This window comes from Miniopterus schreibersii (assembly GCF_964146895.1).
Source record: "Miniopterus schreibersii genome assembly, chromosome: 12".
In the NCBI taxonomy this organism is placed as follows: Eukaryota; Metazoa; Chordata; class Mammalia; order Chiroptera; family Miniopteridae; genus Miniopterus; species Miniopterus schreibersii.
In genome coordinates, this window is record NC_138112.1 from 10,348,495 (window position 1) to 10,375,101 (window position 26,607).

A 26,607-nucleotide genomic window follows, 5' to 3' on the forward strand; every position below is an offset into this window, starting at 1 on the left:
TAGAGGGAGCAGTTGCTAAAATTGAACAACTCTTCATGATTTAACAAACAAAAACCAACACTTCTTGTACTAGATATAGAAGAAAAGCTACAGCAAAAGTTGTTCTTAGTGGGTTAACAGTGGAAGCATTTCTTTTAAAATCAGGAACAAGACAAAAGATACCTACTATCACCCTGGCCAGTGTGCTCAGTGGTTAGAGCCCTGGCCCTCAGGTTCGATTCCCTGTCAAGGGCATGTACTTCAGTTGCAGGTTCTATCCCCAGCCCTGGTCCGGACGTGTGGGGAGGCAGCGAATTGGTGTGTGTGTCTCTCTCTCCCCTCCTACCCCCTCTTCCACTCTGTAAAACTCAATGCAAAAATATCCTTGGGTGAGGATTGAAACGAGGCCCATACTATCACCATTGCTCTCAGCACTGAACAGATCCTGTGCAGAAAGAGAAACCAGAAGCTCAGGGACTGCAAAGGGAGAAACACTGTTGGAAGGTGTGAAGGTTCTTCTTTCCGTAAGGGGTTGGCCAGATCCCGCCCACAACATGTTTCTGTGTAGCCTGTAAACTAAGAATGTTTTTACCTTTCCAGTGGTTGAGAAAACAATCACAATATTTCAAATGTGAAAATTATATGAAATTTCAAGTTTCCTTTTTATTGGAAATTCTGAAGTTTTATTGGAACATAGTATCTTTATTATCTATAACTACTTTGTTGCTGTAGCAGCATAATTGAGTCAATGCAGCAGGCTGTTTAGGCTGCAGAGCCTAAAATATTTATTCTGTGGTCCTTCACAGGAAAAGCTTTCTGGCCCCTGCTTTATATAAACACAAAGATTTGCGGACTCATTATGACAGTTGGCAAAGGAACTGATAAAAAGGATCGATGTAAAAATCAGTTGTGTTTCTACAGAAGCAAAACCACGTGTTGATGGGCAAATAATGAGAACTCTTTCAGTTTCTGTGGAAATGAGCATATCTTCTAGTATTGTTGCAGGGGCTAAATGAGAATATGGAAAACTCGTGACCTAGTGCCTAATATATGTTAGTATTCAATAAATGTTTTTAAAAGAGGACTTCATAAGGTCTTTGTTTTGCAAATAGATTTAAGATTTCCTATGATTAAAATCAAACCTTATCACTTTATCTATTAAAGAAACTATTAGGTGCAGTATGGAATTGCTCTTTACTGCCTGAATGTTAACATCACTTTATTTTAGAAATCAGATAAGAGTATTTTCTCTGCCTAATACTTGATGAGTTTACTCTCTTTCGTACTGATTATCCCTTTTGATTTTGTTACAGATCAATGTAAGAGTAACCACAATGGATGCTGAGCTGGAATTTGCCATCCAGCCCAATACAACTGGCAAACAACTTTTTGACCAGGTAAAATTTAACCACATGAAGTGTGCAATTTTTGACACACTTCATGGCGTGCATGCTATTGCACTTCTTTTTGTGTTTTTCTGTACCTTAACTGATAATGCAGCATTGTAGTGCTGGAATTGTTCACAATACCTATTCAGGTATCTGACAGCTGTAGAGATATTCTTTCTCATTCCTAGATTTGAGGGGTAGGATTTGTAAAAAATAACTGTTAGGTATTTATTTAATCAAAGACATTCTACAAAGTGGAATGAGTGCAGATCCTAGACAGGGGATGGCAGGAGCAAAGACATAGGGAATTATAGGCTATAAGTAAGCACCTAACGGCCATTTACTGTCATAGGCTCGTTTGCTAGCTGGGGGTTAGAACATGGATGTCATGTTAAGGAACTTGGAGTACTGATTTGTTTTTCCTTCCCTGAGTGCACATTTGAGTCACCAGTGGCCTAAGAAAAAAGGGCAGTGCTTAGAAACCACCTCCAGAGATCCCGATTTAATTATCTGTGGCCTATTTTAAACCATTAGTTTTTTTTAATTTAAGCTCCTTAGGTGATGCTGTATGTAATGTTCTAGGTAATCAAGTTTAATGAGAAAAGATGGAGAAAGGTATTGGTGCCTAGGGTCAAGCGATTAAGGTGAATTGATGATTGCAAAGAGGAGGAAAGTGATATGTCTTCCATGACCTGAAACTTCTAACTTTTACATAAACTTTTACATATGAGCAGGAGAGCAACAGTCTGTGGTCAGACTAACTTGACTTTAGAGCAGCGGTTTTCAACCATTGTGCTGCAAGAATTTTTGAAACATGCGATACCTATTTTGTCAAGGGCACTGACCTCTTTTCCGTTAGATTGTCAAATAAAAAAGTGACAGCAGGCAACAGAACAGCATCAGTCTGATGTGAATGAATCAAAATCATACCTATTTTCTCCTGACCAGGTAGCTCGGTTGGTTAGTGTGTCGTCCCGATATGCCAAGGTTGCGGGTTCCATCCCCAGTCAGGGCGCATGCAAGAATCAACCAATGAATGCGTAAATAAGTGGAATAACAAATTGAAGTTTCCCTCCCTCCCTTCCTCCCTCTCCCTTCCTCTCCCTTCCTCATCCTTCCTCATCCTTCCTCATCTCTCTCTTCCTCTCCTCTCTCCCTCTCTTCCTCTCTCTCAAGTCAATAAATAAAATTAAAAAAACAATTATACCTATTTTTTTGTCAGATTGGCAAAAAATATATTGTTTGGTGTGCCGCAAAATTTTAGTAATTAATGTGTTCCATGAGATGAAAAAGGTTGAAAATTGCTGCTTTAAAGAATGGGGGTGAGAGTTTCTTGCGTTACAGCAATAAGTAACCAGTTACATATCTTGGTTTTATTAGGTTTATTAGGTGTCATTCTATCAGGTACTGATCCAAAATATAATTAAATAAAATTTCCTGGAAAGTTGTTTCTTTTCTTGACAAAGTATATACTTAATCTCCTGGTTGTTGATTAATGATCTTGAAAGCCCTAATAAGGTCTTTTTTGGAAGATGAAAGGCTTTGTGTGTGTGTGAGCAAATTTTTAAAACAAAAATTAGAAGCAGCTGCATTCACCATACATTGTAGATATTTTACCTTGTGAACTAATACCCACTTCTGTTGATTCTCCTATAGCCTGTCTTTATTTGAATAAAAATGTAAATGGAGTTAGCATTTATTGTACTTCTCAGCAAGTTGAAATGTTATTTATATAATGAGTGAAATGCTTGTGGTTGTCAGAAGCTAACCAGCAAGTAGGCCTTTTTAATATTGACACTGAGAAGTAAAATATTTGTGTTTTATTAAGTAGAATTGCTTTAGTTTGGATACCTGGGAAAATGAAACCCCATTTATTGTGCAGTAATGTAGTCCAAAACTGTGGGCCCTGGAGCTGCACCTGCCTGCACTCGTCCTGGCTATAGCTGTTCGACTTTGGACAGATTCCTGTCTCTGCCTCTTTTTTCTCCTTTGTTCAGTTAGGGTGATGTTAACATTACTCAGGAGGTGATTGTGAGAGTTAATTAAGGCTACATGTAAAGTGCACAGAGCAGTATTCTACATATACACATATGCTGTCTTTCATATTGTAAATGAAGGTCTAGATTAAGGCATATTGTTATCTGTTATGGGCTCTCTCACCAGTTAATTCTTACAGTTGCTGTTCTGTTTCCTGACAAATTCTCTTGAGCCCAAATGCAAGGATCTAAAAGCAGGCTTTTCCTTGGATGTAGTGAGTTTATGGGGTGAGCTGGCAGGTAAGTTCAGGGTTAGGCCAGGAGTGGACCTAGAGATGGGGTCCTTGCAAATGAGGGTACATAGCTACATGAGTCCACCTGAGCAGAGTCTCTCTTCTAATTATGACATTGCTTGAGGCCAGCCACTATGTGTAAGGGGCTCTAGTTGAGGGCTAAGGTTCTTTGCTCCCTGCTGAGACTTCTTCACTGGCCTCATCTTCGAGCCTTCTACCTGTGGGATTATTCATACCTGAAGGAGTGCTCAACATGATATGTTAGGATGAAAGAAAAAAATATTAAAAATGTTTATATTTTAGTCTTTACTCTTTCAAATTATTTTTAAAATATATGCTTCATAATATATGTGTGATAGTATGTGTATAATTTATAAATAAATATGCATATATTGTAGTTATGTACCCAGGCTTTTTTTTTTTTTTTTTTTTAACTTATGCAAGGTGGGGCAAAAGTAGGTTTTAGTTCATATGGAAAATAATTCAATACTTAAATAAATAATAATACAAGGGAAAAACTGCTTTGTGTACTCACAACTGAAACCTTTTCCCTACCTTGTGCAGGTATGTGATTAAAAGTTTCTGAGAACATTTCCAGAGGTAGACAAAGAGCTGCTGAATATAGGGCCTATTCAGGAATTTCACACCTGAGCTCTCTTGCTCTTCCTGGTGTTTGTTGTGATAGTCTAAAGTTAAGGTACTGTCCCCAGTGCCTGCTGTGGCAGCTTTGTGAATCCCACAAAGCCTGGAGGCCAAAGCGGAGGCCAGCCACTTGGATACACTGCTGTCTATTGCCCTTGACCTGTGTAAATTTCCTACCCCTGCCACTCTGAGCTGGAATGTTTTCTATGGCTCTGTTGAAACAACCTGTCTTTTGCCGAAGTTAAATTATCTAAGGTGGTCTTTGTCCACATTAACGTTTTGTTGTTTGGCATTGATTAACTTTTGCATTAGTATAAATTTTTATATCCCATATCCAGAAATTTCTCAGTTTTGGGTTTTTTTATGGTAACCTTCCTTAGCACAGCAAATGATTTTTTCTATTTTTAATTTTGTGTGTGTCATTTCAGTGAAATTTTTTAAGGGAGGGAAAGTAAACTGAAGGGTTCAGTTTGCTATCTTGAATCCAAAAGCCTGGCATGTTTTTAGGTTTAAAAGTAAAAAACCAAGAATATTTATCACTTAAGAACTAATGTTGACTTTTTCTGTAAAGCTTTTAAAATGTTAATAAATTCTCATCTCCTCTGGCTCAGTTGCTTCATTTTATTTTAAATGTATATATATACACACATATATATATATATTTTTAAATATATCTTTATTAATTTCAGAGAAAGGACAGGAGGGGAGAGAGAGAGAAACATCAATGATGAGAGAGTCATTGATTGAGCCCACAACCCGGGCATGTGCCCTGACCCGGAATCAAACCCCGATTGCCTGGATCCTAGGTCGATGCTCAACCACTGAGCCATGCCCAGCCGGGCTAAATGTATATTTTTAAAAATATGCTGTTAAGTGTTCGTACAATCCTGGGTATGGATCCTAGTTTACCACTTTGTTTACTCTTAATATATGTTTTTTAAATGTTTTTATTGCTTTCAGAGAGAGGAAAGGAGAGGGAGAGAGAGATAGAAACATCAGTGATGAGAGAGTCATTGGTTGGCTGCCTCCTGCACACCCCCTACTGGGGATCGAGCCAGCAACCCGGGAATGTGTCCTGAGTGGGAATCGAACCGTGACTTCTTGGTCATAGGTTGACACTCAACCACTGAGCCATGCCAGCCAGGCTGTTAGTACTTTTGAATGCCTGTCACAGGCTAATCATTCTTTGAGATGACATGGATCTTAAGACAAATAAGGCAAATAATCTCTGTCCTTAATTTTAGACAGTCAAGGAGAATAAATAGACATCCTGCTAATAGAATTAATTATGATATGATACAGTAAATATTCTAATAGCAGTACAGATAAAGTACTGTGGGAATGTCTGGACACAGATGATTCATTTTATCTGGATAATAGGAGAGCTTCATTCACAGAAGGTATGTTAGTTGAGCTGGGCCTTAAGGAATAAATTATTCAGCAGGTGGTAAAAGTACAGAAGAAACATTCTAGGCAGGGGAAAAAGCATGAGCAAAGCTGTAGAGGGTAAATTCATGGCTTGTTCCAAGAGTGGTTCTTGCTCAGTGAGGGAAGAACATGGAACATACACTGGTGAGTGAAGGGAAGGAGTGGGGGTGAAATCACCAGCAGGGCATTTAAATGTCTTCAGAGACTTGTCACCATAATGGCACTATTTGCCTTGCCTCACCATAGTGTAGTTGTGAGGGTAAATTGAACATAGGGGTGCATATAATTTTTTCGAATTAGTGTTTTGGGGTTCTTTGAGTATATACCCAGATGTGGAGTTGCTGGGTCATAAGGCAGTTCCATTTTTTAGTTTTTTGAGGAACCTTCATACTCTTTTCTATAGTGGCTGCACCAGTCTGCATTTGTTGTGGGGGTAAATTGAAATAGGAAAATGGGATTATAACAGCTCTAAATCTGTTTCCCCAGACTCTTGATGGGATCATGATGGGAGTTGAGAAGGAAAGGGAGGTATAAAAAATGGATCAAATAGGATTGAAATGACAAGGAAAGGGAGGTATAAAAAATGGATCAAATAGGATTGAAATGACACTATAAAATTTAACATACAAACTCTTAAGTTTTCAGAAATGTTCCTTTAATTAACATGTAAAATTTCAGAAAGAGCTTCTCTGTAGCAAAGGAATAAACCTGTAATACCTATGTAGTTTGTTTTTCTTTTAAGTATAGTGCCATCTAGTTATAGTGTGAACGTTGAACTGAAATTGGCTTTTTTTTAAGGTGGTGAAAACAGTTGGTTTGCGTGAGGTCTGGTTTTTTGGGCTGCAGTACGTGGACAGCAAAGGTTATTCTACATGGCTTAAACTAAATAAAAAGGTAAAGTATGTATAATAACATTCAGCTAATAATAAAGTTACTTTGAAATTAATGATCTTGAGTTTGTGCCAGAAAAACTTAGGGGTCTGACTGATTCAGGATTCCTTTTGCAGTTATATCTGAATCATTAAAGGTGTCATGCCTTTGAATTCAATAAGACACCATCAGCTTATCCTAGAAAAAGAAGTGTTTGCTTTTCTTATTTGAAAACTTAGCATATAATAAATATTAGGTATAACTTAGTATTTTGACTTTGATTTAAATATCTGCAGAATAAGCTTCTCAAGAGAAGTTTCATCTTGGTTATTATATAGGGTCTGTGAGTTACAGGTCATATTTGTGAGCATAGAATCTTTTTCTCACATATATTTTTTACAGGTTTAAAATCTTACTTACAGATTTAGAATCTTATTGCTGTTTTACATCATACCTAAAGGAATTTGATGTGACTAGATTTCGTTAATTTGAACTTAAGATTTTTGTTGATTATGTTTGAAATTACTGTTCCAGGTGACACAGCAAGATGTTAAAAAAGAGAATCCTTTACAGTTCAAATTTAGAGCTAAGTTCTTTCCTGAAGATGTTTCTGAGGAATTAATTCAAGAAATAACCCAGAGACTTTTCTTCTTGCAAGTTAAAGAAGCTATCTTAAATGATGAGATATATTGCCCACCAGAAACTGCAGTCCTTTTGGCTTCCTATGCTGTCCAAGCCAAGTACGGAGATTATAACAAAGAGATTCACAAACCAGGCTACCTGGCTAATGATAGACTCCTACCCCAGCGGTAAGTGAAATATGCTTTTATGTTATATTCTCTGAAAAAATATATTTCAGAAGTTCGTATATAGAATTTTATTTTTTTAGATTTTAAGTTGCCAGCTGACTCGAAGTATAGTTTTAAAAATCATGGCTCAGTAACTACATAGATTTATATAGTCTGCAAGTACCTATACCTTCTGCCTCTTTCATTTCCACAAGATAAGCAGTTAAGTGGCGATTTGAGCTTAGGGGAAGATGCGGCCTTGGCTGCTTGGTAAAAGCACAGGCAGATCGGTGCTTAATGAAGGCTTTTGAGAATAGTAAGTAACAGCCTGTGTTTCCTCCATAGAACTAAAATTAAGTTTCTAACTTTTAAAAAGGCATTTCAAACTCAGTTTTTCAGACTACTAGTCTTGTGTTCTTTTCTTACCTGTACTATATTGCTGCCTCAGTAAGTTATTTAAAGTAACATGGCATAAGAAAAAAATCATTAGAGAGGACACCTAGATTTTGAGTACTGGTTCTACTCTTTGGTAGTTATGTGACCTTGGGTGCAAAAAACCCAAAATCCCTGAGCCTTGATAGCAAAGTGGAGATACTAATTCTGCTGTGCCTGCCTTACAGTTTATGATTACTGTACATGAACTATATGGTGTACAGTTTTAACTGTAAAATGTGTATTTTCTTTTAAAAAAAAAAAAATATATCTTTATTGATTTCAGAGAGGGGGAGAGAGAGAGAGAAACATCAATGATGAGAGAGTCTTTGCTCGAGCCCGCAACCCGGACATGTGCCCTGACCAGGAATCGAACCCCAATCGCCTGGATCCTAGGTCGATGCTCAACCACTGAGCCACGCTCGGGCGGGCTTAACTGTAAAATGTGATACAAGTGTTAGTTGTTAGCATTACTTAAGAAATTTAGAAAGTACAGTGTCAGATATTATTTTTAAATATCCCAGTTCTTGTACCACACATGTCCTTGATATTAGAATGTATGTGATCTTTTAGAACCACAGAGAAGTTGTTCTTAGTTCAAATTCCCAAGTTTAAAAATTTCTACTTAAATTCAAAACTGTATATTTTTAACTTAAAATTTCAGTTCTGCACCAGTTTCTCATAGTAGTTAAGCTCTTGGATGTAGTTTCTTTTTCATAGGTACTAATATGAAGAAAAATTAAACTATATCATGTCCCCTTCTATTTTCCTTTGGTTGATGCATTAATGTTTATTTTCAGCTAACAGTGTATTTTGTTGATACATGCTTTATAAGTTAGCGTTAAGTGCAGTAGCTTTAATATTTGATTATTAAATGTTACACTATTTTAGCTGTTAATATTGCAATAATAGTTATCTTAGAGGTAAAACAATGCATGGGTTCACCAAAAGAATCAGGAATGTGAGATACTTACTAGTCTGTATGTTTTGTCTGTTTTTTATTTCAATTCAAAGTTCTTTTTCTCAGATTTTTTTAAGCACTGAATTGAGAAATTGATTATTGGCACAGTATTTCATTTCAGTAAGGATTAGTTTTTATTTTTAATTGAGGTATAATTTATATATAATAAAATATAGAGCAGACTAAGTTTTAAGTCAGTACATAAGGTAAATATTAATGTATAATCAAAATTACCCTGAAAAATTTCTTAATTCATAAAAAACAATTTTATCTCAACAACTGTAACATAGTAGTTCTTTCAATATTAAGTCAGATAATTGGTTGAGCACCAAAGTAATTGGTTTACATTTAATAGTCACGTGATTTAAAAATATCTGAAACACTGGAATCACTCTTAAGGACAGTTTCTTATTTTAAATGCATGTATGCTGTAACCACTCTATTTACAAAGAAGGGAGATAGACATGCTCTTTAAGATTTGGTCTTTGACATCGAAAGTCCAGTCAGTTCTTCAAGTTGATAGTCCCTGGAGAAGTAATTCCAGCTGTCGAAGATTAAGAGAGACTCCTAATGTTAGAATACTACTAATTTTTTGGTTCAGAATGAGAAAATTTCACGATTGACCTATTCCATGATAGTATATAGCACACTTTTATATAGCATACTCAGATCATTATCTGAGTATGGGGGGGATTAGTAATCGGAAGGTTATTTGGTGATCATTGATCATAAATCATAGTAATTTGATGATTTTGATGGATGCTTTTAATTCTTATATTGAAAAACCCAGATAAGCAATCTGTTCTCCGACAGTAGAGTTTAGTTTTCTGGTGATGTGGATACTTAGCTCCACCAGACAGTATCTTTCTCCTTTAAAAAGAGCTTGATACACATACATTTTTCTATCCCAGGTTTCTGACTTGGGCATCTGGATGTTTGGTAATACCTTTTTGAAAAGATGTGGGGGGCAGGAATACATTTTTCAGGAGGGAGATTTCAGTTTTGAACCTATTGAGTTTGAAATATCTACAGTATAACCAAGAGAGAGCTAATGTTCATTGGTCAGTGTGGGTTCAGATCTTGGAGAGCAGTTTGAGCTATGATACAGTTCTGGGAGTAACTAGCACATAGATGGGAAGAAAGAGATGGACCTGAAAGTACATATAGACTAAGAGAAAGGCCTGGGATAGACCTTGTTGGAACTTGACTTTTAAGTACAGAGGAAGAGGCCTGTAAAGTATACTGAGATTAATACCAGAGGAGTGTTACATCATGGAAGCCAAGGCGAAAATGCTTTCAGGAGACTGGTCAGCAGTGTCAAATAGTACAAAGAGGTCGAGTATGAGGGAAACGGATGCGTCTTGGGTATAACAATAAGTAGATTGGTAGTGACCTTAGAAGGAGCAGTGTCCGTAGACTGTTGGGGACTAAAGCCAGATTTTGGTAGGCGGGGGCGGGGGGCAGTGAGTGTGAGGGATGGAATTGAAGGATAGTGAATATGGTGGACAGTTCTCGAAAGAAGTTTGCTGTTTAGAAGAAAAAACTAGGAGTAGCAAAGCATGGGTTTCTAGACGTGTTCTGTAACACAGAGAAAAGAATTGACTTTTTTTTAAATTTATCTTTATTGTTGGAAGTATTACAGATATCCCCCCTTTTCCCCCCATTGATCCCCTCCACCTCGCTTCCCCCCCCCCCCCGGCCTTTACCACACTGTTGTCTGCGTCCATGGGTTATGCATATATGCATGTAAGTTGTTTAAAGAACTGATTTTTGGACAGAAGGAAAAGGGGGTAGGAAGTTTTGGAGATCTGCAAATTTAGTCCTGCAGATTTAATAGTACAGGTACATTATACAAAATGCAGACAAATGATATTTGAAATTCAGGATATGAAAAGCTATAGCAGAAGTCTTAGTGGCGTCCAGTTTAATTAACCTGTACCTTCAGATTTAGTTAACATCAGATACTAGCAATTGGCTGAATTGATTGTGTCTTCAAGGCTGATTGTACTCCTGTTGGTGAGGAGGCACCAGACAGCAAGAGAGAGGAATAAAGACAAGAAAAATGTGGAAACTTAAGTGCTCTGAGGGAGAAAACAAAACTCATTTCCCCTAAAGCAAGGGCTTAAAAAAGGGTACATAGAGATAGGAACAGTTTGTAACAAGAACATGATGGTCTGTCTGAGACCCCATTAAGGAGTCTGCTCTCAATAGTAACTTGTCCAAGAAGTCCTAAGATTTCTTTATATTGCCAAGAAATCCCTGGGTTTCATGTAAAATTTTTATATAGCAAAATAATATTTTAACACCACAGCTTTTGCTATCAGTAAAGTGGAATTTGGGGATTCACCAATAAAGAAATAATTATTATATGACCCAAAGAGGATAGAAATACATACTCTATAGCGTGCGTAGTAGGAAAATGATATGCATGTTGAATCTGCTGATTTGATGTTAAAATATCAGTAGTAGAAAATACAGTTTGTATGTTTTTATATTTGCATAAGAAACACTGGAAAGGATACAAAAGAAACTAATGAAAAGTTATTTGGAGGGCACAGGTGGTGAAAAATGTATGACTTTTCACTTTATATAAAGTATGACCTATAGAAAATAAAACTAAATTTAGCAGCACAGAAAATAAATACATACAGTAAAAGAATGATTAAGGCCTAAGAATTCTGATTTTCAATCTTTTCTCTAATTTTTCTATTAATAATGAGAGTCATTTTTCCTCTTCTGCCCAATATTTTATTCATTTGAAACATTTGAATTCTTAAACTATCTGTATAATAACTATTTAAAACATGTTATTAAAGTAATTTCAGGATTATAGAAATTTTTTATTTTGAGATCATTGTAGATTCCCATGCAATTGTAAAATATAGAGAGATCCTGTGCATTGTTCTCCCAGACCTCCCTAATCGTAACATCTTGATAACTTCAGTACAGTATGGAAGTCAGTGTTCACATTGATGTGATCCACCTGCTTATTCAGGTTCTATCAGCTTTGCGTGCAGTCATTTGTGTGCAGGTGTGTGTTTATCCTGTGCAATTGTATTGTGTATGACAACCACCACAGTGAGGGTGGGATTCTAACTTTTAAAGAATATTGACTTACTGTCGTGAGGACATTTTCATAGGTTTTTTTCTTTTTCATTATAGTGTTTTGGAACAACACAAATTGACAAAAGAGCAGTGGGAAGAAAGAATACAGAACTGGCATGAAGAACACAGAGGAATGCTAAGGTATTCGGATGGCTGTTTTCTTGTGTTTTCCTCAGATTAAAGTATTTTTATTTCATAACATAAATTATTACATCAGATTATCCCCCAGAGATCATTTGACTTACATAAATAAAGCACTAAATTTTAATTCAAAGTTTTTCTGTAATTTGTTTGATATTACTCTTACTTAAATATATTGTAATAAGATTTATTTCAACAGGGAGGATTCTATGATGGAATACCTGAAAATTGCACAAGATCTAGAAATGTATGGAGTCAACTATTTTGAAATAAAAAATAAAAAAGGAACTGAATTGTGGCTGGGTGTTGATGCCCTGGGTCTGAACATTTATGAGCATGATGACAAGTGAGTAAACAGTGATCTCGACATTGATCAGTTGGCGTCACTCTCCCTGCTGCTTTTCCCCTTCAAGTTACAAGATTAGTTAATGCCATGTAGGCTTTCAGATATCATATTTTCATTGTCTCAACATCTTGTGGTTTTAGAGTTTACTTTCATTGTATTTATCAAAATGGGAGGATTCACTTTTATTTGAAATGTGCTTCTTTATCCCTTGTGAGTTATGTCTAGTAACGTAATTAACCTTTGTTCCCTCAGTAGGTGAAGCATAATTCTTTAAATGTTACGCCTGGCATACAGGTCGAAATTGAAATTAACATCTATAAAAAAATCAGGAGAAATGAGACAGTGAAATGAAAAGATGTGTGATTTATTGTTTTGTAACATCTTTTTGTTGAACATTTATAGGAATTGTTTTGAATATTTTTGGACATTAATAAAATAGAATATCCCTGTATTAAAAATACTGAACAGTGTAATTTTATTTTGAAATTCACCAGGTATTTTTATGTTAATATAATATACATTAAGCTCTTTTAGCACTTTTTGTGTATGATAGCTGCAATTGCTTCATTTGACTTACATATACCTTTCTTTAATTTATTTACCATACCACATAAGCATTCAAGTCTGTGCCAGTAGCATCTTCTCCAAAAGCATTTCGCTTTATTTTGGGTTGGCTCCAAAATTTTAGTTTCATTATTACAGATAGCGAATAAAACACACATTTCTAAGCATATACGTCATGACTCCAAAAGTGAGCATTTTCCTAATTTTACTCTGGTACATTTTTTCATTTATATTACAAAGCAAGTTAAAATGCTCTATCATTCAGGAGGGAAAATTTGAAATTTTTGAAAAACAAAAATAACTTTAAGACTATTATAAGCCAATCTTTTTTCTTTCCTTTAAAATTCAAGTATCTATTAGAGTACTCATTATATACATAAATACAGATAAAGGTGGGAAATATGAAAGAGACAAAGGGGTTAGCTCAGGGCAGAGAGGATTGGGGATTGTGGACAGAGTGTCCTTTGGTCTCTTCTGTAATTTAATTGTTTTTATAATGAGAATGTATTCATCTATTTCCAAATTTAAAATAAAAATAAAAATAGGGTGCAACACTAGAAGGCTAGTTAGGTTCTTTTATCAGCTCTGCTTCTTATTATCTTTGTGACCCTGGTCAAGGTATTAACTCTCTGAAATTTGTATCACTGCCAGGGTCACCACACAAAATTGTTGTGAGAATTGTATGAGTAAATACTTTAGAATTTTTAAAAGTAAAATGTAAATATAGTATAATACTGCCTTAAAAATAGTGTTCTAACAGCCTCCCATTTAAGTAGGTGTCTGACTTGGTGGCCATTAGGGAACAGTATAATGCATGCATTATTGAGTAAAGAATGTTTTTTGTGGAAAAATTATTTGCTGTACTGCAGTGAGTCTGATTAAGAATGAAAAGGACTCTAAATAGGTAGAAATTCATACTCTGTTATCAGAATTCTGACTCAATATGCCTTCAGGCCAACATAGGTATCACAGTCATTTCATGCTCCTTATTGGCTAGCAGTGACACATTGATGGGTAGTCTGAAACAGTAACATGTATGAAAAGCAGAAACAAAATTACTTGTTCCAATCTGATTGCCTGAATCTTTGTGTGTAGGATGGTTAATGGGGGCACAACTGTTTTATAGTCACAGGGTTAGAATTTCAGTTCTACTTATACAAACATTTGTGTATATGAGTGTTTAAATTTTTTTTTTAAACTATGTTTTTATTGACTTCAGAGCCAGTAAAGGAGAGGGACAGAGAGAGAGATAGAAACATCAGTGATGAGAGAGTCATTGATTGGCTGCCTCATGCACACCCCCTACTGGGTATCTAGCCCAGAACCCAGACATGGGTCCTGACTGGGAATCGAACCTCCATCTCCTGTGTCATAGGTTGATGCTTAGCTGCTGAGCCACACCATCCGGGAGAGTGTTTAAAATTTTTTGTAGGACATATGTCACATACCATAAAATTAAGCCTTTTATTTATTTATTTTATTATTTTTAATCCCCACTTGAGGATAATGCTTAGAGAGAAGAGAGTGAGAGAGTAAAACATCAATGTGAGAGAGAAACACAGATTGGTTGCCCTCCATACACACCCCTACTGGGGATTGAACCCACAACTCAGGCATGTGCTCTGACCAAGAATCGAATTGGCAACATTTTGGTGCATGGGCTGATGCTCAACCAACTGAGCCATTCCAGCCTGGATAAAATTAAGCCTTTTAAAGTATACTGAAAATTCAGTGTTTTTAGTATATTCATAAATAATGCAAACATTTTAAAAATAAACAGGAAATAATTTTTTTATATTTAGTAACATGTCAATTCACATGAAAAGTTATGAAAGCTATTATTCCTCCCCCACCCTCCCTTAAACATATTAAACTTAATGGTTGTAGTAGTTTGACCCTGAGAACTCAGTTCTACACTCTAGAGCTAGATAGTTTTCTTTAGGTAATTTTAGGGAAATCAAGGTTCATGACACATTTAGGGAATTTTGGGGATAGTTATTCTTTGTTTTATGTGATTTAATCAGATTTTTCCTTAAAAGACAATGTCAAAAATATGTTATGAGTAAGAATACATTTTGAAAATCTGGAACTTTTAAGACTGGTCATTCAGCTAAATTGCCCCAAAAAAGTTGATAGGAATTTTGTCCATTGTTTCCTGCTTCTAACTAAAGGGATGCTCTCATTTTTTAAGGTTAACACCTAAAATTGGTTTTCCCTGGAGTGAAATCAGAAATATTTCATTTAATGACAAAAAATTTGTCATAAAGCCAATCGACAAAAAGGCACCTGTAAGTAAAATTTTAAAATATGTTTCCTGTCGTGTCAGTTTCTGCCCCTTTGCTATGGTATTACTTGAAGAATGACACTGTTCGTTTATTGGGTTGCTCCTAAGGAATATTCTTTTTCACCTGTGTTTTTAATAACGCAATAATAAATTATTAAAAATACAGAGTTTTCATCTTAGTACAACATACAAATATATAAATATTAGAGTTGTGTTTTAACTGAAATTTAACTATAAGGTATTAGGAGGTGGTTGCAAATAATCAACATTCCTAAGAAGCATAAAAAGCTTGTTTATTGACGTCTGGGATGCAGCAGAGGTGTCCTGTTCTGTATTAATTCTGTTCCGAGAGTTTTGCGTCATGAACGTTGTATTTTTGTAACTCGAAGCCTTACACTTAAATCTTGATATTTAAATACATTCTTTGATTCCTCCAGTATTACACATACTCCCATATTCTGTTAGTTAGTGAAAGACAGAAGATGAGAACAGTTCTAGGCTACAGAACCTGACAGCCCTGAACGAAGGCCAGTTTTGAGATAAATATGGTAAAAGGTAAAACAAACAAAAACCCCACCTGGGATGGAGGAACATATGCTAGTAGTTACTTTGGAGAAGAAAAAATAAAAATAATAAATGACATTTAATGTATTGAGAGTATAAGGTGGTTATCCTCTCCACAAACTGGTGGCGAATGAGAAGCTGAGGAACCGGCTGTGTGAAAGTGGCACACTCACTAGGAGTTCAGAAATTTTATGATTCCTAAACTGTATGTAATGTGACGTCAGAGTTCATACCACACACTGAAATTTAGTACAGATTATTGTGAGAAAGACTATCCTTTAGAAAGATTTTAAGTTTAGAATATTTTATGTTTAGGATTTTGTTTTTTATGCGCCTCGTCTGAGAATCAATAAGCGGATTTTGGCCTTGTGTATGGGAAACCATGAACTGTACATGCGAAGAAGGAAGCCTGATACTATTGAAGTACAGCAGATGAAGGCTCAAGCGAGGGAGGAGAAACATCAGAAGCAGTTGGAGAGGTATGGAATTTACAGCCTTTCCTTCTTGACTGATAGGAATAGGCTCTTTAAAATTTAAGGATGCTCAGTTTCTTTAACATACTCGGAATTTACATTTTCATTGTATTAAAATTGAATAACAGTATTATCACTATCCTCTTTTATAATGAGTATATATAATTTTCACGTTTGAAATCTGACATTTCTATGTAAATAGCTTTTCATGATTTCACAGATGTGCTTTTCTTTTATGCTTGCTTCTCATTGACAGACATTGACTTGGATGTAGTATGAAATTTCAAGTTTGTTTTGCTTGTGACTTACATTTCTTAATTTTTCAGGGTAAGAATATGCTGGAATTTTTTTTAAACAATGTCATGGACATAGAACTCAAAAAGTCAGTGTACAGAGTACAGTAACACCAATTCTCCCTGCCAGCAACACTGATCTTTGTAACCATGGTTCATGTAGACTTTCAAAAGAAGATACTATTATCTATATTAAATGGAGAGCTTTTGAAATGGACAGATTAAGTAAAATTCTTGTCCAGCCTAGAACCATATTACTACGTGTGACAGCAAAATTCCCAAATCTGACTCTAGATTAATTTAAACTTTATGCTTTATTTGAAAAAATTTAGACACTAAAGTTAACCTTTATTAAAGAAATCTTTGTAGAATAGCATGATAATCCAAGAAATAGAGTAAGTCCTAAAGAAAACAAAATTGAGGATACCTAAGTATATGTAAATTTATGTAGTTTAAACATACTGGAAATTATACGATTTGAATCTAATAAATAGGCCCGCTGCTAAATACAATTTTGCTTTTTATACTTTCAGTGTTTGTTTTTAATGATGTAATTTTTTTTTTCTTAAATGTTCTGTGTAATTCAGATCTTCTATTAATTCAGATTTCTCCCCTCAACTCATTTGCCTTAGAAAAGTTTACTGTATTATAAAACATTTTTTATATAGGTATGAAACTTTCCAGTAATTTCTGACCTACCATTAAAGATACTAAGTTGGATTGTTACCTAGACTGGGCTCTCATTTTGTACTGCTCTCATGTGGCTTAGAATCCCATTGTGGTTCTAGTATTACATACTTTCTAAAATAGTTCTTTATTGGGCTTTACTTTCTACAAGGTCTCCCAAAATACGTATACACACTGTAATAGTTGATAGCTCAGTTTTGAAAATGAGATGTATTTTAATAAACACTGCCTTTATAATTATTCAGAGTGTGTATACACATTTTTTTGGGACACCCTATATCTATATATATGTTCAGAAGTTACAGCTTTCCTCTGTGGGGTTGGTCCCAGGGCCCCCATGGACGCCCCGGTGCCCTATAGAGAGCGGTGTCGTATTTGCACATGACCTGCGCACATCCTCCCCGTACTTTAAATCGTCTCTAGATGACTTGTAATACCTAATACGATGCAAACGCTACGTAAATGTGATGCTGTATTGCTTAGGGAGCAATGACAAGGAAAAAAGTCCTTACATGTTTCCTACAGACACAACCATTGTAGGCCTCAGTGCACATCAGCAACAACAGAACTTTTTTCCAAATATTTTTGCTTCACAGTTAGTTAAATCCATGGATGAGGAGCCCACGACAGAGCGCCGACTGTGCTCTCGCATGCTCATCACTCCGTGCCCTAACTGTTCTGCTTGTCTGTAGTGTGGACACGTTATTCACTTTCTGGAATATATTCATGAACTTGTTCTTTATTTCTCACATAGAGGGGTGTTGTTGGTTTTAATATATGTAGGGTGATTTGTAAGTACCATTTGGTGATGGGACTATGTTTTAGTTACTCTGAGGCCTGGATGAAAGTGGAGGACTTTATGTTTCTTTTATGCCACAATAAGAATCCTCTGGTTCCTATCTTGGATAAATTGTACAGCCTTTTCATTAGCAAGCATTGTACACAGTAGGAATTCAGTAACTGTTTAATTCATTTGGATGCCTAGAGGATGTTTTATATTAGCAGTGTAGGGGTGTGGCAGGTTTCAGAAATGGCATGCCAGGTCTTCATTTATCCCCTGCTTTACAGGTCAGAGAGAGAGAAATGACAACTGTATATGTGGAAACAATTTTGGTCAAGCCCATTGGCAAGGTAGCCAGCCAGACATACTTGGGGGACTGCTCGGAGCTGTGCAGCCTGTGCTGCTGGACTCTTCTGGGCAAGAAGAGTAGTTGGGATGGGGCAGGGCAGCGAGGAAGCCTCTTTCCCTGCAGCACCTTGGTGTATGTGCTCCTGTTCTTTCCCATAACTCTCCCCACTTCAGGTTTTTCACAGTGGAAGTGGTGTTACACGTTAAATACCATGGGTTACTGATGCCTGTAATCTGTGCTCTAAAGTTATTTGCATCCAAATTGATGATTCATCGTGTAATTCTGGATGTTTTTTGTATGGCTAAAATTGTTACCAAATTTAAAAAGGAAGAGCCTGGAGTTTACAATTTAGATTCAGATGCACTCACGCTGGTTGTGGGTTAGCTATGGGATATTTTGTGTCATGGCTGGCTGCCTGTGTCATTAGGACACAGCTGGTGTCATACAAAGGGTAATACAATACAGGCTTTGGAACTACATACATCTGGGTTTGAATCCTCATCTAACACTTGCTGAAAACAACTTCTGAGCCACTGTTCTCTTACCCTTAATATGAAAATAGTTGTTCTATCTTCAAGGGTTTTTGTAAGAAATAATGACAGTGATTGATATATAAACATTTAATAGTAGCTATTATAATATTTCTTAATGTTGTTAATACATAGTCTGAATAGAAGTTATATGTTAGTTTTTTTAATGTTTTTGTTGATTTCAGAGAGAGGGAGAGGGGGAGAAAGAGAAACATCAGTTGGCTGCCTCCCATATGCCCCCTACTGGGGATTGAGCCCGCAGCCTGGGCATGTGCCCTGACTGGGAATCGAACCAGTAACCTCTTGGTGCATGGGTCGACCTTCAGCCACTGAGCCACACTGGCAGGGCTATATGTTAGTTTTTAATCTTCAGTTAACAAAAATGTAATTGGGCCCATCTGATATTCTTTAAAAAGTAATCTATTCTGAAATGTTTTCTTTTTTGCATGTTAGTACAGAGAATTGGTAGTTTATTAATATGTTATTTACATTCTCGAAGTAGAACAACTTGGTCACATTAGTGTTTCCAAACCCAGTCTAAAGAAAAATATTTATGGTTCAGATTTGTGTCATTACACAAGAGGCTTAATGGGGAAAGTGGGACTTTACTAAGGCTTTAAAGTTAGAATTAGGCTTGAGAATTAGAGGGGGGAGGATATTTTCAGAAGAGGAAGCCAACATAAGCAAACATGTAGATAAGAACATGCACAGCTTGCCTAGGGGCCAATGGATGTACCAGGTTGGTCCTCCCTATTCAACATTGTTTAGGGGACAAGCAGGTTCATTTCATGAGGGAGACGAGACAGACCTGCAAAACTAGGTACGACTGAGGGATGTGGAGAGCCAAAGGCATTTGTTTCCATTGAATGCAGTGCTCGTTGTTGATGGCTGCAGTCGTGAGAATTCTTGTAAGATGTGAGACGCAAGCTTTGTAAGAGTGCAGCAGAATAAACTGTATTGTTTTAAATATTATAATCAAGTTAAATATCTGCTGTACGTTTATTCCACATTTCAGTACAAAGGCTAGTCCCCTCAACCCCCCATGCTTTTCCTGTTTCCGTATCTCCTCACTTCCCTCCTTGAGGAAGAATGAATGAAACATCAGTAGGGAAAACTAAGTAAAACCAGCACCCATCTCCAGGAGGGGCCACATGGGTGCCAGAGCTGGACCTGACAGGTTGAGCTCCTGGCATATTATCGAAGCCTTTAGTCTTGAGATGTGGTTTGTGGTGTGAGCCTCAGGGAGGAAGGTCACTGTCTGGGGAGCTGTGGCAGCACTGGATGTGGCTGAGCAGAGGCTGGGAAGCTGATCAACAACATCCAAGGGTGAAAGGCAGCTTGGCACGGAAAAAAAGTACCTCTTGCTCATATTAGCAATTACTTGAAAAGTACTGTGCTTTCTTTGCCTTCAGGGGCAGCCTGCATTTTCAGCTTTCTATAGAATACAAAAAGGGCAGCAGTCTCTGGGGGCCACCAGGCCCTTCTTTTGCCCAAGGAAATTGAGAAACTCAAACTTTCATTTAAGCCTCTATCACACTCATATCTTCTAGAGGGGTGGGGTCTCCCAAGTCCTTAAACCTCTGCCTGAATGTACTTGAATGTACTCTGTAGATCAAAATAGGAGAGGAAGGAGGAGGTGAATGTGCCGCACAGGGAGGCCACCTCTCGGGGTGGGTGGCTAGGTGTTGACTCTTCCTCTTGGCTGTTGAGGAAGTACCTCTAGGGAACTCCAGAACGTAGGCGGAGCTCCCCTTGAATGAATGAACTTCAGGCCCTAGAATCGTAAATGCTGTGAGGATTCATTAAACTAGTTGTGGAGGTGTGGTGACTCCTAAGGTTTGGTTTGGTGCACAGGAGATCACCATCAGGTGTCTGTCTTAACTCTTGCTGACATCACAATTCTACCTGTTTGCCCCAAAGCTGGATTCTTTTTCTGTGCTGGGAGCAGATAGGTATGAAGGAGTTGCAGAAATGTTTAAATTTGGGTTTTACAGAGGAAGGAAAAAAAACTTTGCTGATAAGTTTATCAGAGATGGAAAGTTGAGAAACTACATGGCTTTGTGCCTGGCATTCAGAATGGACACCAGCTGGCAGTGGTGCCTTTTTGGGGGATTATTTAGACATATTCAGGTAAGTTTCAGAAATGAAAATATAATCCATTTTTAACTTAAATGTTTTTCCATTAAAGTAATGGTGATATTGAATGTTGATTAAACTTATTAAGTAGGTAATATTTCTGATGATTGACATAGCATCTCATCTAATTCTTATTTATCTTTATATTTTTGGCCCTCGACATACAGTCAGACCCATGGTAGGCTCTTGGCAGATGTTCAGTGAACGATTTTGGCTATATTTAAAAGAAACGGTCTGTTAGGCCCATGACAGATGCAGCTAACTGATGGAGGCTGGCTGTTCCACCTAGCTCTCATGATGACCTTTTGAAACAGCATTAGATAGCTACCTACTTTCATTCTATTGGAATTGCCACAGGAGACATAACTGATTTCACCTCTTGTATCTAAGCATAAATTGGTTCTATCTTAAAATTTAAGCTTGGGTTAATTTATTGTTGATTGAAAATTGTTGCTCTCCCAGGCTATTTTACTGTTTAGAATAAAACAGCTTTGTGTGCTCCCTTCAAGCTCCTGCTAAGCTACAGAAGTCATGTTTTGGGGTATGGCAACTGTGCAGTTAACTCCTTTTGTGCTGATCTCTAATTTATTGCCAAAGTTCATTGTGTATGCAAGTGATAAATCTACCTTTTTTTCTCCACACAAGTCCGCATTAAGAAAGTGCTTTACACACAAGGGATGTATTTGACAGTTTTACTTTCCTAGCAGTTTTGAAAATTTGTCCTTTGAGACTCTTTCTAAAATGGCTCAGTTTTTAATATTTTTAAAGTAGTGATTGATTGTTTATTATGACTCCATTGTAGGAAACACATTATAATCCAGTGTATGTGTAAGTTCCAGGGCACATCTATATTTTTGACATGATTTTTTTTTTAACACAGCTGAATATAATGAAGACGTAATATTTATGCTGTAGTTTCTTCTCAGTTGATTTACAGTACTTAGATTTTATGTAACTATTTCTAGTTATTAATTTGTAACAAAGCAGTTGCAATTCCTTTTAAGGGCGCAGTTAGAGAATGAAAAGAAGAAAAGAGAAATAGCAGAAAAGGAAAAGGAAAGAATAGAACGTGAGAAGGAAGAGCTAATGGAGCGTCTACGGCAAATAGAAGAGCAGACCTTGAAAGCCCAGAAAGGTGAAAGTTTCTCTTTGACATTGGATTCGCAATTGTTGCTCTGTTGTCAGGTGTAGTATTCCTTCTACTACTACGTCTTACCTTACAGAGAGTAATTACGTTTCATTGCCAAGTTAAACTTAGTGGAATCACATCATAAATGTGTTGAAAGCAGTCAGCCGTTCGGTGCTTATGTGTTCTCTCTTCTGTCGACTAAACCAGCAATTTCTTTCTCTTGTTCAGGGTTCCATAAACAAGAACACATTTTTGCACTTTATGGCATTTAAACAAAAGCATTTACACACTGCTTTATGGATACTTAAATACCTTAAGGCACTAAGTAATTTAAGGCATTTTTAAGCTATTCTGACTGTGTAACTCTTTTGGAATCAGTCCTGGATTTGATTGCAGTATATTAAAGAGCACACAACACATAGAAGTGTTGGGAAGAATCTGCTTCCTAAGCAGTGTGTAACCAACATGCTATATAGTGTGTAGGAAGGATACCTTAGATTTGGACAGCATGGTTTATATTAAATAACTCTAGGATATATATACTACTTTCAACAACAAATAGTGGGGAGAACAAAAGAAAAAAACTATTGAGCAAAATAAGATGTTTGCCTCCTTCCAAAGCAGCAGTATCCCGGGGCTAGCATGAAATCTACACTGTCTATAAAACTAGAGTTAATACCTGCTTTCCTGACAGCTAGTAGAACAGCCATTAATTCTGTTGGAAATAGAATAAGATGATTATTCTGTTTCTGGTTTATTAAATAACAGCCTTGTATAAGGTTTATTTTCATTCCTTACACCAGCCTGCTGTGGTGGGGAGATGCTCGGGAGCAGCGGGTACAGTAGTTTGCAGATGGGTAGCTAGAGGAGAAAGTCGCAAAGATTGCTGTCCATCCACAAACTGCTTATCATTGTAGTTCCTAAGAGGAACGGAAATAATTTCTAAGGGAAAAAACTGAAGAAACTTGGTTTTATTCAGACTCATTCTGATATTTTTGACAGAACTGGAAGAACAGACTAGAAAAGCTCTGGAACTGGACCAGGAACGAAAACGAGCGAAAGAAGAAGCGGAAAGGCTTGAAAAGGAGCGACAGGCTGCGGAGGAGGCCAAGTCGGCGATCGCGAAGCAGGCTGCCGACCAGATGAAGAACCAGGAACAGCTCGTGAGGACCTTAGTTCTTTCTGTCCTAGAGAAAAGAAAAGTGTAGACAGAAGCAGGAGGGAACCTTGTGAAACTAAGTCTATATTACACCTTTTGGAAAGCAAACCGAAGATACAAGTAACTTAATAACAGTGTGGAAATAAACCTAAAAGTATGAAACAGGATAAAAGATAAAGTGAAGCCTATTGCTAGCAAAAGATTCTGATTCACTTAAACTTTACATAAGCCACTGGCATGCTTTGTTTTAGATAAACTGACAGTGTATTGTAGCCTCTATAAGGTAGCTGTTGGCCGTAACTGACTGGGTTTTGTTTGTGTAGTGGACTTGCAAGTAAATGGTAAGGAGCAGGCGTGACACTTGGGAGATCCTGGAGTTGAGCAGTGGCCGGGCACTCACTCGCTGTGTGTCTTTGGTCTTCCTGAGTCTCAGGTCCCTACTTTTGAGAAAAGGAGTAGCGCCCCCAATAGGCTTGTTGGGGAATCAAGGGAGATTAGTTGGCAGAGTGCTCTTTAAACTGTAAAGCATTATGTAAATACAGGGTTTTTACCCTTTGTAGGCTTTATCAAATACTTATCGATAAAAGTAAAAAATAACTCCTAAGTCATACATTTGAAGTCCCTGCTGCTGAACCATGAGTACATTCTTGTCTATAGAATAGTAAAAATTCTTATACTTTTTCTTATTAGCTCATTAGACCTGCTGTGAATATGGTATTTATGACATTAAAGAAATGCTACCTTTTTAAAAATGGAAGACTAAGAAAAACATAAAACAGCTCAAGCATGTACATTTAAGCTTTGTTGACTTAATATAAGTTATTGAAAATACATTATTTTTTAGTTTTGGTAATTATATTGTCCATTTTAGGCAGCAGAACTTGCCGAATTCACTGCCAGGATTACACTTCTGGAAGTAGCCAAGAGGAAGAAAGAAGAGGAAGCTAATGAGTGGCAACAAAAAGTAATTTATTTGTTCATTCACTGTCATTCATTGACTACTTGCATTATGCTGAATTTATAGAGATGAGTACAGGGCACTGTTACAGTCTGGAAGGGAAGGTACGGGTGTGTGGTAGTAAATGTTTATCTACTGATGTGAGCTACGTGCTCTGGGAACACAGGAGAGGTGAGTGAGGCAGGTGTGGGGACACGCTTAGAAGTTTAAGCTGGGTCTTGAATAATACATTCGATTTTGGGGTAGAAAGATTAGGAGTGGTTAGAGACTGAAGAGGAAGTCATTGCAGAAAGAGGGAAATGAATGCTTGTAGGAAGTATGAAAGTACACGACAGACCTGAGGGGAGCCAGTGAGCAAGCAACTCAGAAATTTTCGGAGATGTGGCTGGAGAGTTAGAGAGGAAATTAACTTGTGGAAGGTTTTATAGAAATACCCTGCTAAGTCAAGACGATGGGGAGTATCTATAGGTGTTGGGTTCCAAAGATTTTAAAACAGGATTGTAACATAGCCAGGAATGGTTTTATAAAAATAGCTTCACAGTCAGTGTGAAGGGTGGATTGGGGTAATGGGTAGGATTACTTAGAGCTAAAGACCCAACCTAAGGATGTGGCTGTGAGAATAAAGAGGGACAGGAATTGTCAGGGACATTCATGGTCGATTCAGAAGGGCCTGGCAGCCAGGTGATTGGCTGTAAAGTTGAATTAGAGGGAGGCAGTGAAGGTGACTCTGAGATTTCTAATACGAGTTCTAAGTAGATGAAACTACGGTTGTCTGAAATCACACACAAGTGAAAACTAAGGCTTTAGTTGAGGGGTGGGGAATATAAGATGATGACAACTTAATTCAAACTTTAGATAACATTAATTCTTAAATGTATACTTACATGACTTTTCTACAATAAAATGAATATGGTTTTCTTCATTCTTAAATTTTCTTTGTAGCAGTTTAAATTTCATAGAAAAGTTTTTGATATATTGAGAATTAGTATATATGTATGTATAACTGTACAAAAGAAATAAAACTCTGTTAACCCACCTGTTACACTATCTTTATTAGAATTTTATAGAGACACTTAAACTTAAAAATAATTCACCACAGGGCAAATCCTGTGAATTCCGGAGATTAGAAAAGTCACACGGACCACATTCCCATACCCTAGGATCACTGTTGTGACACCTCCTTGCATGTCCTTTCAGGGTCTCTTCCTGTTTGCACATGTGTGTCACACATGTACATGTTCAGAGTGAGGTCATACTGTATATACTGTTTCATTTTAGTCAGTTTTCATCTCATCTAATATTAGACTATATTCAAAACATTTTTAAATTTAGATATAATTGACATTATATTAGTTTTAGGTGTCCAACATAATTCATATTTGTGTACATAGTGAAATGATCCAAATTTTTTTCCCTTGTGATGAAAACTTTTAAGTTATCTCTCTTAGTGACTTTCAAATATGCAATATAGTAGTAGTAATTACAGTTGTCATGCTGTGCATTACATCCCATGACTTATTTTATAGCTAGGAGTTTGTACTTACTAACCCCTTTGTCATATTTTGCCCACCCCCACCTCTGGTCACTACCAGTCTATCTCAATATCCAAAAGCTTAATTTTGTGTGTGGGGAGAGGGTGTGTTTAATTTGTTTTTTTGCTTGTTTGTTTTTTTCTTTATTTTACTTTTTTCCATCACCATTAATCCCCCCCTATACTTTCCACATATAGGTGAGATCATACGATACTTGTCTTTCTCTGACTTATTTCACTTGGCATAATGCCTTCAAGGTCCATCCCTTGTTACAAGTGGCATGACTTTTTTCTTTTTTATGGCTGAATAATATTCCGTGTGTGTGTGTGTGTGTGTGTGTGTGTGTGTGTGTGTGTGTGTGAATATACACCACATTTTCTTTAATCATTCATTTATGGACACTCAGGTTGCTTTTATATCTTGACTATTGTAAATAATGCCGCCATGTATATGGAGAGGCATATATCTTTTCAGGTTAGTGTTTTTGTTTCCTTTGGGTAACTACCCAGAAGTAGAATTGCTGGGTCATATGGTTATTTTAATTTTTTGACTCTCCAGTACTGTTTTCCAATTTATATTCCCACCAACAGTACATACACAAGGGTTCTTTTTCCCCCACATCTTCACCAATACTTATTTGTTATTTTTTTTTATAATAGTTATTCTCACTGGTGTGAGGTAATATATCACTGTGGTTTGATGTTCATTTCCCTTATAATTAGGGATATTGACCACCTTTTCATGTACCCTATTAGTCGTCTGTATGTCTTCTTTGGAAAAATGTCTGTTCAGTTCTCTGCCCATTTTTTTAATTGGATT

At 36.8% G+C, this 26,607-nt stretch overlaps 1 protein-coding gene across 2 annotated transcripts in view; it reads left to right on the forward strand.

The window, feature by feature from the left end:
• RDX (radixin) overlaps positions 1-26,607 on the forward strand; it is a 74,627-nt gene that overhangs the window by 20,578 nt on the left and 27,442 nt on the right. For both annotated transcript variants that reach the window (XM_081154758.1, XM_081154757.1), the window contains exons 3-12: positions 1,293-1,376; positions 6,505-6,600; positions 7,111-7,385; positions 11,920-12,003; positions 12,203-12,349; positions 15,105-15,201; positions 16,077-16,240; positions 22,015-22,145; positions 23,142-23,302; positions 24,170-24,262. In XM_081154758.1, coding sequence (XP_081010884.1) covers positions 1,293-1,376; positions 6,505-6,600; positions 7,111-7,385; positions 11,920-12,003; positions 12,203-12,349; positions 15,105-15,201; positions 16,077-16,240; positions 22,015-22,145; positions 23,142-23,302; positions 24,170-24,262 — 1,332 coding nt within the window. The remainder of the gene's footprint in view (positions 1-1,292; positions 1,377-6,504; positions 6,601-7,110; positions 7,386-11,919; positions 12,004-12,202; positions 12,350-15,104; positions 15,202-16,076; positions 16,241-22,014; positions 22,146-23,141; positions 23,303-24,169; positions 24,263-26,607) is intronic.